The sequence below is a fragment of the Tenrec ecaudatus genome, chromosome 9 (assembly GCF_050624435.1).
Source record: "Tenrec ecaudatus isolate mTenEca1 chromosome 9, mTenEca1.hap1, whole genome shotgun sequence".
NCBI classification, from domain to species: Eukaryota; Metazoa; Chordata; class Mammalia; order Afrosoricida; family Tenrecidae; genus Tenrec; species Tenrec ecaudatus.
The window spans coordinates 122224883-122240222 of NC_134538.1; the positions used below are offsets into that span (position 1 = coordinate 122224883).

Genomic DNA, 15340 nt, shown 5'->3' on the forward strand with positions numbered 1-15340 from the left:
CAAGTGGGAGCTGGTTGAGCCACTGAGGAACGTTTCAGGTTTGCTCTAGAATTCTCCAGAGGCCGTGTTCCCTTCACTGGCATCTCCCTGCTGTGAAACCACTAACAAGACTCCTGATGCAAAGCCCCGGCTAGTGGCTCCTTCTTCCTGCTGGATGGACCAAGTTTGAATAACTGGGCTTCTTCCTTAGCCTCCTTTTGTGTCACCCTGGTAGCAATGTGCCCAGTCACTGGAGCAGGGCCTTGCTGGCCTCGTTCTGGTCACCCTTCCTAGACATTGGAGCCGATCACCCAGTCTGGGACCTTGCTGCAACAGAAGAGCTGCCTACACTTTGTGTGCTCCCCCCGCCCCCCACGTTTCTAGTTGTGCCCCATTTACCTGTTGGTGCTTCCGCCACCTACAGGGAATCTGATATTAGTTGTTTTCTGATTCGAGACGAACTGATTCAACAAAAACACTGCTTCCCATCAGTTTTCTTGGAGTAGAAGCCTGGACACGAGACAGCCCCTGGAGTTGCCACTATATTCAAATGGGTCATGTCACTTCTCCATTCTTTATTCTTTGTTTTCACCAAGGACAGACTAGTGAGGGAAAGTGTTCTGTCATATTGGGGAACATTAAAATCTGACCTGGGAAGATACTTCTCAAACTGTTGTGAAAGAATGAATGCTTTTCTGGCACATATCTTTTTATTTGCTTTATTTTGTCTTACTTGAGGTCGAAAAGAGAGTGGCGCCACATGCAGTTTCTCGAGTTCACTGACTCTCCCTGTTTGACTGAGTCCGCTCTGCCACGCCTTTCCTTGGAAACTGCCTCTGGGACTTGGGGACGACGCAGAAAGTCCTCCTCCTTCTAGTCATTGATATGCATTTACTGATTTGTGGCTGTTTTGCTTTTATTAATTTTTTCTTGTCTGGATTGTCATCAGAAATCTGGACTGAGTGACTAACCAGCATTGTCAACTATTGCTTTTCTCAAGGGAGATGTGATACCTCCTTATAGACCTAGAACTCTCATGTCGGCACTAAAGACTCAAGACTCCTGAGTTCCTAGTATTTTCTACCCCTTGCTATTTTCTACATGCTTAGAGTTACTTATTGTCTATCACATCTCCGTTTTGAAAATACCGATAAAGGGGAGCTGCTATAAATCTCTTTCCAGGACTCTATCAACCGACTGACTTCTCTTTGGTAGCTTGGAATTAGCCAGTGCAGGAGGATTTATATCCTGGAACGAGATTCAACTGCAAAACAGGGCTTCATCTGTTGATTTCTTAGGATTGAGAAAGCGATGAAGAAAAGGAATTCATAACGCAAGTTAAGTTTAAAAGTCAGCAATGATATCATTTGTTCCACACCCTATTCTGAATTCTGCCTGAATTTCTGGCGGCTCTCTGCCAGTGTATTGCTGCAATTGTTGTTGGATGATCATTAGCAACATTTTACTTGCATGTGATATGAATGATATTTATTGCTCCATAATTTGAGCATTCCGTTGGGTCACCTTTCTTTGGAATGGGTACATTCCAGTCCGATGGCCAAGTAACTTTCTTCCAAATTTCCTGGCAGAGGCCAGTGAGTGCTTTCAGTCCTCCATTAGCTTGTTGAAACAAACATTTCAATTGATATTCCTTCAATTCTTGGAGTTTTGTTTTTGGCTAATGCTGTTAGTACAGCATTTTCCTTCAGTATCCTTGGTTCTTGCTCATATGCTAGCTCTGGAAATGGCTGAATGTCAACTGGTCCTTTTGGACAGCGATTTTGCATTTAGTTGATCTTCTTTTAATGCTTCCTGCATCATTCAATAATTTGACCATAAAGTCTTTCAAGATGCAACTTGAGGCTTGGAATTTTTTTTTCTTTAGATCTTTCAGTTTAAGATATGTGGAGCATGATCTCCCTTTTTAGTTCAAGAACACTTCATTTCACTCATGTGACCCTTGGGACATGAATCAAACAGAACAAGGGGACGCTGCAGGGTTCACAATCAAGGAAGGTGTGTGTCAGGGTTGTGTCTGCTCATCATGCTGCTTCAATCGAGAGTCTGAGCAAACCCTTAGAGAAACTAACATGTAGATGACACCATGCTCCTTGCTGAAAGTGAGGAGGGCTGAAGCACTTGCTGATGATCAAGCAACTCTATGTGGAGAAAACCCAAATCCTCACATTGGGGCTAATATTTAACATCATGATAAATGGAGAAAAGATTGAAGTTGTCAAGGATTAAGTCTTGCTTAGATCTCCAATCAATGCTCACGGAAGCAGCAATCGGGTCTTGTGCAACAGATCAAAGGACACACTTCATGAGGTAAATCTACTGCACAAGACCTCTTTAAAGTGTTGAAAAGTAAGATTGGTACTTTGAGAACTAAGGTGCCCCTGACCTCAGCCATGGCCTTGCCTCACATGCAAGTGACAGCTGGACATTGAATAAGGCAGATCGAATAAGAATCAAAGCACTTGAATCATGGTGCCAATAAAGAATACTGAAAACACCACTGACTGTCAAAAAAAACCCAACAATCCTGTGTTAGTCCAAGTACAGCCAGAATGTTCCTTAGAGGCAAGGATAGCTAGACTTAGTCTCCTGGACTTTGGACGGGTTAACAAGAGCGACCAGTCCCTGGGGAAGGACGTCGTGCTTGGTCAAGGGCAGGGGCAGCGGTGGAAAAGAGGAAGGCCCTCCACAGACTTGATTGGGACAGGAGCTGCCACCATGGACCCAAGCATAAGACAGCCGTAAGGATGGTGCAGGACTAAGCAGTGTCCCGTGCTGTTACACGTTGGGTGGCTAAGGGTCAGAACCGACTCAACCCAACAACAACATATTTACAAGTCACTATACTGTAAACAGAATAAAAACTGAGTAGCCTTTGCATACTTAAAAAATACCATTAGATTCCGCAAAGGAGACGAGTTTGTTGTCGCTTTTGTCTGGTTAATATAAACGAACACCTTTTGAAACTACACTCATTTCTCAATTTCAGCCTTAGGCTATCTACAGGTATAAGAGTTGACAAAAATTGATGCAAGCATTTTGTGAGAATCAATGGACTCTCTGGAATCTACACGAAGGAGTATTGCGTATTTTACAAGTCTATGTGCATTGTGTGCTATGCTTACTCCCTCAGGATGCTGCTGTTGCTCTCAGGTGCCACGGCATTGGCTCCAGCTCATAGAAGCCCCGTGCACAGCAGAAGGAGACCCTGCGGGCCCTGGGTCACCCACACAGCTGCTAGGGCGTTTGAAACCATAGTGGAGCCACTGTGTCCATCCGTCTCCTTCAGGGCATTCCTCCTTCGGGCTGACCCTCTGATTTATCAAGCATGATAGCCTTTTTCAGGGACTGGTCTCTCTCAGTGACATGTCCAAGTACATGGGAAGAGTCTTTCTCTCCTCACTTCTAAGGAGCATCCGGGCATCATTTCATCATCAACACCAGAGTTTCCAACTATTGCTCCTTCCTCATTGTTTCCAATGTACACATTCCATTCACCAGTAGTTGTCAGTGCAGTTTGATCGAATGTTTGAGCAATTTCAGACTGAAGAGCGTGGTAGAATTCTTTGATTTCTTCACCCCTGCCTCTAATGACTGGGTCATAATTTTGAATAATAGTTGCATTTACTAGTTTTCCTTGTATAGGTATATAGACATGCTATCACAGATAGGATTGTACTTCAAGAGATCTGGAAATGTTCATTTTAGCTATGAATGTGACACCATTCTTCTTGAATTTGTCGCTCCTGGTGTATTAAACCAAAGGTTCGTCTGATTAAAAATGGCCAATACCAGTCCATTTCAACTCACTGATGCCTGGGTTATTGGCCTTTACGCATTCAATTTCCAATTTTGATTACTTCTACTTTTTCTAGATCGATACTATGATCTAGGAAAAGTCATTCCATGATCCTGTTATTGATGAAGAGTTACAGATGTTTCTTCTCACTTTGATTCTTGCCTCATTGGCAATGAGTGCCCTGGAGGCATGGTCCCACCCATGTCATTACGGTCAGCTCTGCTTTGAGGAGGCAGCTGCTCCCAAATCGTATCTGAGTATCTTCCAACCCGAGAGCCTCACCTCCTGGCACCCTCGCAGACAGAGCTTCACTGCGCGTCCTAAGGTGGCCCAGCTCTTCACAGTCTGCTCTTAGCTCGAAACCTCCACTGAAACCGGCTCTCAACCCGCGTGACCCCGCTCCTCGGTGACAGCTTCCAGCATCACAGCAGCGTGCAACCCACACAGTACAACAGATGAACTTTACCACGATCTAAACCAGAAGAACGAGTCCATTCTGACTCATCCTGACCCTTCATAGCTGAGGCGGACCGTGTTCGGGGAGCAGAACGCCTCAGCGCTACCCGGAGGAGTGGCTGCTTGGTTCAAACTGCTGACCTGGTGGCTAGCTCCACGCATATATGCCAAGGAAGGGGCAAAGACTCGTAGCAATTAAAAACACACCTTTTTGGGGAGCCAGTTGTTACACATTTATGCACGAGTACAAAATAATTGAATATAAATATAAATGAGAAAGTATATTTGTATAATAAATAGTCTCCCTATTGGAAACATAGAATACCTCTAAATTTTTCCTCCAAATGTTCTTCTATCTCTTAATAAAATGTTATTTTATTCGTACAAACAATTTTCAGTTGTTTGTGTACTGTCCTGATCAATGATGTTGTTTCTGGTTATATTTTCTCAAAACTTTTAAGTTGTCAATTTTAGACTTGGAGTAGAGGTGCTCGTGTCTTTTCAAACTCATTTGAATGGCTTGATTGATTTCTTTCTTTTTATGAGTACAAGGGAACATTTAGGGCTCTGAAGTTACTAGTAAGGAAGAATGAGGGGAAACGGTGTAAGAGTTGAAAGCATTGTTCTCATTTCCTAAACTACTCTATATTTGATTAGATTTCCTCTTTGACCCAGTATTTGTTTAGAAGAGAGGTTTTGATTCCAAGTGGTTGAAGTTTCTTTGATTGAGCTTCTGTTTTTCATTTCTAGTCTTATGCATTGTGGTCAAGAAATATGGGCTGAATTATTTCTACTTCATGTAATTTATTGAAATTTCTCTGTGGACTCGCTTATAATCAGCTTTTGTAAATGGTCTATAAATTTTTAAAACAAAGAGACTGTCTTGTAGAGAACAACATTTCTATGTGTTTATGAGTGCACACATGTATAAATTCTTGCTGTCATTTTATGATAGTTGTGTATTTATTTCTTGCTATAACGAAACTTTTCTTGCCTTACTTTGACACTATGGTTTCATACATAAAGATTTGATACATAGTATGTTTCATTCTAGATTATAACATTGGCCCAGTCACTGTCGCCTCAGGAATTCCTATCCTGCCTACCTTGTATACAGATACACACACACACACACACACACACACACACACACACACACATGAAGAAAAAGAACATCCAAGTAGTCACAAGTCTTACAGGGATCTTGACACAGCAGATGGGTATCTCTCTGTTAAACAGAGAGAAGGACATGTCATAATGCACCATCAACTCAGTCCCCTTTTCTCTCAGGGCTGCATATCCCGGGTCCCACTACCTGGCAAAACATAGACCTTTTTAGTCTTCGGCGTTCAGGTCCAAAAGGCGTGCCTCCTAAAAGTTCCCATTACTAATCCTGCAGCCAGGGATGGAGGCCCCTTACATGTTCAGAGTTTCAGTGTGGTCCCTTGTGAGTAACCTCCAACCAGTTCCAGTGGGTACCAAGGGCTGTCCTCCAAGTCAGAAGCCTACAATCGTGATTCCTCCTGGCAGCCAATATAATTATTGAATACACTTTTACTGTTTTCTTTTTAAGAGGGCAGTTTTAAAATAAATATTTCTTGTGAAAGTTAAATATATAGTCTTATTTTACATCTTTTGCTATATGCTTATGATTTTTAAATTGCATTTTATTGTACAATTTCTACATATTATACTCAGTGATATTAGTTACACTTTTCAGAATGTGCCAACTCTCTTATTATTTCTTGTCTGGTTGTTCCATTTTCAGTCATCTAGTTTCCTTGCCCTCTTACTTTCTTGTTTCCACTTTAGAGTAAATGTTGACTGTTTGGTCTCATATAAATGGTTTTTAAAGAAACACAGTACTTAAGGGCGATATTGTTTATTTTCTGGGTCAATCTGCTATTTAGCTAAAAGATGACCTCATGGGATAGTTTTGGCTCAAAGTTTTATGAGTATCTCAAGGTGATAGTGTCTGGGAGGCCTCCAGTCTCAGCTGGTCCAGTAAGTCTGTACTGTTTAAGAATTCGAGTCTGTTCCACATTTTACTTCCCTTGCTTTAGGAGCCATCTATCGTGCTCCTGATCAGAAGAGATGGTCGTGGTTGCCTGGCACTCTCCAGGAAGATCTCAGAGTAGATGAGGAGGTGGCTTTTACGGACTGCTAAACCTGGGGACTAGTTTCATCTCAGAGTTTGTGGTTGGTGTAGCCAGATTTGAAAGGTAGAATTTGGGATCATGATAGTGGGGTGGGGATGGGGGAAGGAAGCATTAAAGAACTAGAGAAAAGTTGCATGTTTCTTCGGTGCTATACTGCACCCTGACTGGCTCGTCTCCTCCCTGAGACCCTTCTGTAAGGGGATGTCCAGTTGCCTACAGATGGGCTTTGGGTCTCCACTCCGCACTCCCCCTCATTCACAATGATATGATTTTTTTGTTCTGATGATGCCTGATACCTGCTCCTATTGACACCTCATGACCACACAGGCTGGTGTGCTTCTTCCCTGTGGGCTTTGTTGCTTCTGAGATAGACGGCTGCTTGGTTACCTTCAAGCCTTTAAGACCCCAGACACTCTATCTTTTGATAGCCGGGCACCATCAGCTTTCTTCGCCACATTTGCTGATGTACCTGCTTTGTAGTAGTTTTATGGGGGGAAAGGCATCCCAGTCTGCTTCTGTGAAAACTGGAGGCAAGAAAACCCTAAGGAGCAGTTTACTTTGTAACACAAGTCAGGATCAACTCAATGAAACAGATCGGAATAGTCTTGGTTTTCAGTTTGATTTTTTTAAAGAACAAGCCAGAGCCTAGAGGCACAAAATTACCTCAGCGTAATTCAAGTAATCCAGTATTACCTTGGCAGGAGTCTCATGGTCCTGTTGGTGATGCCTGTGTTAGATAGATTGAGATACAGTACCCCAGGGCATCCTTCCGAGATGTGCTTCATGGATTCATCCTACATAAAAAACAGGGTAAAGAATATTACCAAAGTCTAATGGACCTTGCATCATTTCATCAACATCTCCCTTCTGCCTGCCCCCTCCACCTTGTGCAAACATATATACATAAGAGTTGTTCTCCTCATAGTCTTTATATATGTACTTGTATACATACATAACAACCTTGTTGTAAATCAGGTGGGGGTTACATTTCTGATTATCTACTTTGTACTCAATCATTTAAACTACTCATCAGTCACCCCCAATGGTTTACCCTTCACCCACTCCTTGATTTTGATTTTTCTTCTTTCTCTTGTGAGTTATTACCTTCCATTTCACCCCAGGCAATCGTCCACTGCTATCTTTCTTCTTTTACCCTCTCCCCCTTGGCAGTCTTCAAAGTCTGTTCCGTTTGGTGTGAAAGGCTTTATTGTGCCCCCCTCCCGTTACAGTGGTCTCCTGTAATATGTGTCCTTTTGTGATTGGCTCATTTCACTCAACATAATATCACTCTAGGTTCACCCGTGCCATGAAGTGCTTAATAGTTTCACCATTTTGTGAGCAATTCATATTTTTCCATTGTGTGTGTATACCAGATTTTCTGTATCCACCCTTCAACTGACAGGCATTTAGGTTGTTTCCATCTTCTTGCTATTGTGAACAGTGCTGCAATGAATATGGGTTTTTAAGCTCTTGTATTTAATTGTAAATCAAATCAAATAAAGGCCACATTTTTGCTTGAGATGTCAATTACCCCCTTTCTCTTTCTGTGTAAACGAATTGTCCTCGGTCCATCATTGTTCCACTTTGTTAAACTTTGAACCTTTGTGAAATCAACTTTTTAACAAGAACTTTGAGCTCAAGTGTCAAAATGATACCCACAGATGCATGAAAGAGATTTAAACTGATCCATTTTTAAAGTTACTAAAATCATCCCGAAAGACAGAAACAATTGGGCTTCCTAAAAAAAATTAAACACAAATACTCCTATAGAGACATAGAGCTGACCCCTGAACAGCACAAGTTTGAGTGACACAGGTCCACTGATATGCAGGTTCTTTGTTAAATGAGCGTCCTCCTCGTCCTCCTCGTGAGCAGTTCATCTCTACAGTGCACTTCCTGTCACACCCAAAAGTAATCTCTCCCTGTCCTGGGGAACTTTCCATCCTGCGTCGTGAAGTACTGTCAACCTGGAATAGCACCAGGGACTTATAGGACGTGCAGCCAGTGATGCTGGAAGAGCTCCCAAGAAGGGAAGTCATGGCATGACAAAACAAATGAACAAAAAAGTGGAATTGCTTGCTATGCATTGTAGATGGCGTCTGCATAGGCTCTGGCCCACCATTTCAAGAGCAAGGAATTCAGGTGAAGACCATTGTGAACAAAGAAAAAGAAACTTGGGAGGCCTTGTCATAGTTATGTCAGCCAGATGTGAAAATCTTGGATATTTTCTCCAAAATACACTTTAGCTCATATTGAAATGTAACTTTTGTGTGGACATGGTATTATAATATGAGGGGCTTCAAAAAGCTTGTGGAGAAATGGAATCGAAAGATGATGGAATTCTTCCCAGAACTTTTTGAAATGCCCTTGTACATAGAACATACAATCTACTATGTACATGCATGTTCATTGAGGCATTATCCACAGTAGCAAAAAGCTGGAGATAACCTCAATGCCCATCATTGGAAGAATGAATAAATACACTGGGGTATCCATGTAGGGGATGCACTAGGGCACATTACATAATGATGAGTCTATGAAAAACCTCACAATGTGGATGAAGTTGAAGGATGCTATGCTGGGTGAAATTAGTCAATAACAAAAGGACACGTATTGTAGGAGACCACTAGTATAAAACGTAAGAAGAACAATTCATACGGAAAGAAACGTTCTTTGATACTTACCAGAGGTGGAGGGTTAGGGAGGAAGAGAAGACATGCGCTAGAGAGTAGAAGCAAGTTAACTTGGCTGAAGGGAGAGGCAATATACAGTCAGGGGCACATTGGCAACAAAAAAAAATGATGGCGGCTGGGCGAGACTTTAGGCAGCAGAGGCAAACACTTACATACACAGGTGTGCAGTGGTGCTGATCTAGGAGTAGATACTTCGATAGACACCCAGCTAGAACAGGCATGGGAAGGAGAGTGGGGGTATACCCATGAAGATATAGAGTCTTCGCAGAAGAGATGTATCTTTACTTTTGTTGCAAAACAAATCCTTGAATGTGGTGGAGCATACCTCGGGTCAAGTTATGAAAATGTCTTAGAAATAGCTAAATATTTTGAGGAATGAGTCACTGGATCTGGAGGATCAGGACTCTAGTTTCAGAGAACGCCAAGGTCTGCTGGTGTAATATAATTTAAAAAGACAATGTTCTATCATGTTACATTGGTGCGTAGTGACTGGCGTCTTAAGAGGTTGTGAGCAGATTTCAAAGGTGCAATTCTTGGGCTCTACTCATTCAGAGGAAAGAAGAGAAAGGAAAGGCAGATGGAAACAGTGCCGTGGACTGATGGGCCATGCACACACCAGTCAGGCTTCCAGACAATTAGTAGTTAAGTTTACATTAATGGTGGTGGAATAATTTTTAAAAAGATATCAATAATGGTTGTACAACATGAAGAGTCTAATAAATGGCCCTGAATGATACATCTAGAAGTTGTGGAATTGTAGAATGTCTTGTTGCGCATAATTTTGCCACAATTAGAAAAAATAATAACTACGTGAATAACAATGAGTACAAGGAAGAAGAAAATGTTCTAGAATTGAATGTGGTGATAATTGTACAATTATTCTCGGCATTACTGAATTATTGAATTGCATGGCATGTGCTATCAAGTGCTAAGTACTGAATTATTGAATTGCATGGCATGTGGATAAAGTCTAATAATACCGCTGAAAAAATAAGGACTGCATTCACCAGGCCTGGCAACCCCTCTCTTCACAGGCAGGGTCCCTTGCCGCCCCACCCAAAGAAGGTGGCGGACCCCAGAGGCTATCAGTGCGTGTTGCTCTCCACAGTCCTGATAATAATCCACTCTCCCAAATCAGGCTTCTGTCAGGAGCCTCCTGACAGTTCTATGTGTGTGTACATATCAGAGCAATCGTGCTGGGCATCTTCCCATGTGGAAGACCCTGGACACGCAGAGGAGGTCAGATTACTCACATTCTCAGTCTTCAAAAGAATTAAAACTCAATCCCCAAATGCTTGGCCCCATGAATGCAAAAAGTCAGTCTTTTGATGTTGTAGCATGGTCTATTAATTTGTCCACAATGCACTTGAATTATTCCAAATATAATACATTTCATAAGTTAGGTTTCTTAGAAACTAAGGCTTTTAAAATGAATGTTATCCAACTACTGAAATGTAAGTCTGCGTCTACGTTGCAGGCAGAAAAACAATAGTAAAATGTAGCTGGATAAAATTATCAGCCTTTATATTATTAGACTCTGAAGCTGGAAAAGACTTTGATGTTCCCAAACACAAGGCAGATGGCATTGCTTTGCATTTCCTCTTAGAACACCAGAGTTAAAGACCATGCTGTGCTACCCAAGCAGCGAACCGAAGCTCCCTGAGGGCGGGAACTAAAAATGGAATCATTTTGAATTTCCTGTCACCCCTAATACAACGTATCTCTAACAGAGGAGGTGCTGAAAACAACAGTAAATGCACAGACACAGTGAATGCATCTGGCCAGCCCCCTCAGTCTCCACAGGCAGACCTCTGACAACGTGGCAGCAGAGATTCTAAACGTCTCTTCATGGAGAAGCCTGTCTTCACTTTCCCGATGAAGAACGTGGAGGAGAGTTAGAGAATGCCGAGCCTTCACTAGCTGGTGTGAAGCACCGAGTTGAGGGCCACGGGGCTGGCTGTTTAAGCTCATGAGCTGAGAGGGAAAGCTGAACCCATCTGGTCCCATAAGTTTCGCAGCCCCAGCAGTCCCCTGGGGCAGTTCGACTCTGTCCTGTCGCATCACGAGGGAGTCCGAATCGAGTCAGCAGCAGTGGGTTCGGGTTTTGTTTTCCTCTGAAGTGATCTTTTGCATGTTTGTGGATCAGCTCTGAGAGCACCTTTTAACATAAAGAAGCAGGCTTGTTTCTCTACGGCACTCCAGAGATCGTTTACATCATAGTCTAGAGCAGTCCCCTGTGGGCAGGGACCAGGCAGCAAATTTAAAAGCTTGGTTTGTGTCTTGGAGTAGTCTGAGGGTTTTAAAATTTTACATCCACCCTCTATTTATTTATATAATATGTTCCATCTCTTGAAATTTCCTGGGAAAGACCAAAAAGAGGGTTTTCAAAGAGCTCTCAGTCTAGAAGGGGTTTTATATCTGTAATTATATGAGAGAATATAAAGTATAAATGCTGAAGACCACAGATGTACATCAGGAAAGGGAAAAGTGAATTCTGTCCAAAAGTGAATGGACTTTCACGGGGCTGAAGGATTGGGGGCTCTATGTGTGTGTGAGAGAATGGGGGGTAGCAGGGGGGAGGTGGTGACCAGGACCACTGGTTATAGGCACAGAGCTTCTTTTGGAGATGGTGAAGATATTCATAAATTGTTTGTGATGATGGTGGGGCCACTCTGTGAGTATACTAAAAACGCTGAGTTGTATACTTTCAATTAGTGAATTGCATGATATGGATACCATGCCTCGGTGTTTGTTCTGTGTGCGGTGGAGTCCTTTACAACTCATGGCAACTGCACAGGAGAGCGCCCAGGATAAGGCCTGGGTTGTGTGTAATCCTCACAAGACAGATCTCCAGGCCTTTTCTCCTGTGGAGCAGCTGGCAGCTTCAGATGACCAGGTTACCAGCTGATCTCCTAGCCACTGTGGCACTTGTGTTGCAAGGATTAACCAGGTGGGAGATGCGGGGTGGAGAGGGAGAGAAGGGCGGTTATTCCAGGAGTTCAGAAAACAAATTCAAGAACGCAACTAAGCAGCAGGACCTGTTTGGGGAGGCTTAAGTGGCTCGGTGTTTAAATTGAATGGAAATCTGAAATAAATGACTATGAAGCTGAGGCTAAAGACATAGTCGCCGCAAGGAACCACTCATGAAATGCCTTGTGCTTTAATGTCGCCTGGAGCGCTTGGTGAAGGAGGCGCACGGGAGCCAGGCTCATAGTTCCCTTCCTTCCCACCTCCTCAGAGACTTGCCCATCACTTATCACCTCATCCAAGGGTGTCTTTAAAAAAAAAGTTTTTCAAAAGGCCATTGAATGGATTCTGATTCATAGTGATGCTAAAGGACAGAGTGGAACTGCCCCATTGGGTTGTCAAGGGTGTAAATCTTCATGGAAGTAGACTACCGCATCTTTCTCCCGTGGAATGGCTAGTGAGTGTCCAAGCCCAAGGCCTAGTCAACTTGACCACCAGGACTCCTACGGTGTCTCCATCAGCCCCCAAATCAACTCCTACTCTCTCGCCCCGTGTATTCCTCCTATCTCTTTCTTAGCCACATTTCTGGAAGGATCTTTTTTTATGCTCAACGTCTCACTTTCTCACTGTTCTGTTCCTCAGCTCCCTACAACAATGAGAGCTCCGCCTCCAAATCCCACTGAAACTATTTTGGCAAACGTCCTCTCTCAGCTTCGTATTCTCAAATCCAAAAGATGCCATTCAGCTCCTCTCTTGCCTCTTCTCCGTTAGTTCTTTCTAAAATTTGCTTCCTCGCCTTCCGTGGTACTTCTCAGTTCTCAACCTCCTCTCTTACGCTTCCTTGCTCAGATCGTCGGCTATTGCTCCTTCTTCTGCTTGCTCCTACAAGTCAGTGGTCTCCTAGGTTCCATCCCAAATCCTCCTCTCTTCTCACACTTCCGCTCTGGGGTGATCTTAAGTACTTGTGACATCAATTTATGACTTAGACATAAAAATAAACCCAAGATGGGACCTCAAGTTCCCCTCATTGTTGCTCCTCCCCTACGAGGCCTGTTCATTTAGTTTCATTTATTAAGCTACATTATGAAGCATGTGCTATGAACCAACCCTGTGATGAACAATAAAACTACCAGAAAGAATCAGACACAACTGCACAACTGCTGCCTTTTGAGTCCCTTCGATAAGGGGGCTGGGGTGGGGCTTAGAGATAGAAGAGAGAACTTCTGTGGTTTGGGCTACTCATGCTGGGAACGCAGAGAGACAGTGATGACTCTTGCTTCGGAAGCCAGTGCATCTTGATAAAGGAGGTGATGCCTACAGCAAGCCTGAAAGCATTGCAAGGAGTTATTCTTTGGAGGGAGAAGGAAAAATGCATTCTCAGCAAAGAGCCCACAACAAGAAAGGGCAAAACCACAAGGAGCAGCTTGGTGGATGCAGCTCATAAAGTGCTGTAGCCCGTGGTTTCCAAAGTCCAATGTGTAATCAGGAACTAGCGTGAAAGGAGGATAGACAGGGAAGCAGGGGCAAGGCCACGGAGGGTCTTCCCAGGTATATAATATTCAAGGGCTTTGACTTTATCCAAAGTCTCAACAACACCATAGAGGATCCACATGCTTCGGAATGGACTTGATGGCAGTTGGGTTGGTTTGGCTTGGTGTTTTGGCTTATAGAAGATGAGAGTGTACGTAGACGGTGGGAGGTGGGAGGGAAGGTATCAGATCTGTCTCCTAGAGAGTAAGTATTATGTGCTCACAGGTGAAAGACAGATTGGAGGCGGAAGGAAAGACTGGAGCCAGGGGACAGGATGGAAGTGGCTTGGGTTAAACATTCACTTCCATTTTCTTTGGGCAGGATAGCACGAAGGCCTGCAATGAGCCGACTGTTTCTGCAGTCATCCAGCTTTTTCTGCCTGATATAGACACGGCCTTAACGATAAATATAGTTCCCTTTTATTTACATAATCACTGAATGGCTTCCAACTTTCCCGAGGCTCCAACATTGGACACATACCTATGAGATTAATAATAATAATATAAAGATGGGATAGAAACTCTTGCCAATGTTAAACATTGTTTTCCACGTTTAGTCCTAAATGAGCACACCAGTCTGTAATTTTCATGAAGCCTCTGCATGTTGGCACTGCAATGCAGCAAGCCTGAAGCTACATAAACAGTCAAATAATCTCATACTCACTGTGAGTGCTGAGCAGTCAGAGACGTTCAGCTCTTGTAAATTTTTACAGTGACCTAAATCAAACAAGTTACACGTCACTAAACAACATATTACCAATGTTTCAAGTAAAAGTTTAACCATGTGATGTATTCACTAAAAAACAAACAAAAACCTTGGTGAGTGATTTGTTCTACATATATGGCTTCTTTTCCCAAAAAAGGGGGCTTTTTTTTGCCTAAAAACTACAATATGCATACACAAACATATATTACTGCTTGAAGATTGTAGGAGGATGAGGGAAAGGAAAATTGTTACTTTTGAAAACACAGTACATACTCACAGTTTTTAGCTTGGAAACAACTTGAAGAAAACCACCTTTTTCGGTAGTGTGCTTCTTTGTTCATTTTTTGTCGGTTTTTTGTTATTTCAATATTTTAATTATGAAAAATTTCAAACAAGTACACAAAAATGTTGAAAGGCTTAACACAACGAAAACCCATACGCCCTACATCTTGGAGGCTGTAATGGACATTTTACTAAATTTTCCTTACCGCACATCCACCCATCTCTGTATTTTGCTATCTTTCCATCAAGACATCTTATATATTTATGAATTTCAAAGTAAGTTGCAGACACCAGCAGGTTTCTGCTAAATATTTTAAGAGGCACATTATTTGTAGAGTTCAATATTTTTAAAATTACTTTTTAGGTTAGAATTGCATACAATTTATATACAAAGAAATGCAAATAGAGTAAGAGATAGCAGGGGCTGGAAAGACGATGTGACTGAACAGCCCTAGGATCAGAGGCAAGTGCAAAACACGGGTTGGAACCTGGTGCCCCAATCTAAAAGTGACTGCATTGCTTCTAGTCTCTCAGGGGCTACACGGCATGTATACAGTTAGCTAGACGGCAAAGCATTCCGCAGTTCTGGGTCTGGCTGAAAGGAAGTACAACTCCAAAGCCAAAACAGCAGAGAAGTGGTTAGAGCAGGATCCACAAACCCATGAATAGGAGGAATTCTTGAGACATAGAAGGGGGGCAGCACTGTAGGTGGAGGAACAGGAAAACTCTAGGCCAGAGGTGATCTTAGCACT

At 42.8% G+C, this 15340-nt stretch overlaps 2 protein-coding genes across 2 annotated transcripts in view; one reads left to right on the forward strand and one right to left on the reverse strand.

Annotated features, from left to right (window-relative positions):
• Nucleotides 1-15340, reverse strand: part of FBXL13 (F-box and leucine rich repeat protein 13) — a 245272-nt gene that overhangs the window by 107421 nt on the left and 122511 nt on the right. Inside the window, exons 10-11 of the mRNA XM_075557360.1 lie at nt 14265-14317; nt 7105-7205 (exon numbers count right to left, since the gene is read on the reverse strand). Of these exons, the coding sequence (XP_075413475.1) occupies nt 7105-7205; nt 14265-14317 (154 nt within the window). The remainder of the gene's footprint in view (nt 1-7104; nt 7206-14264; nt 14318-15340) is intronic.
• LRRC17 (leucine rich repeat containing 17) overlaps nt 1-15340 on the forward strand; it is a 40710-nt gene that overhangs the window by 7287 nt on the left and 18083 nt on the right. The gene's annotated exons all lie outside the window — the stretch shown is intronic.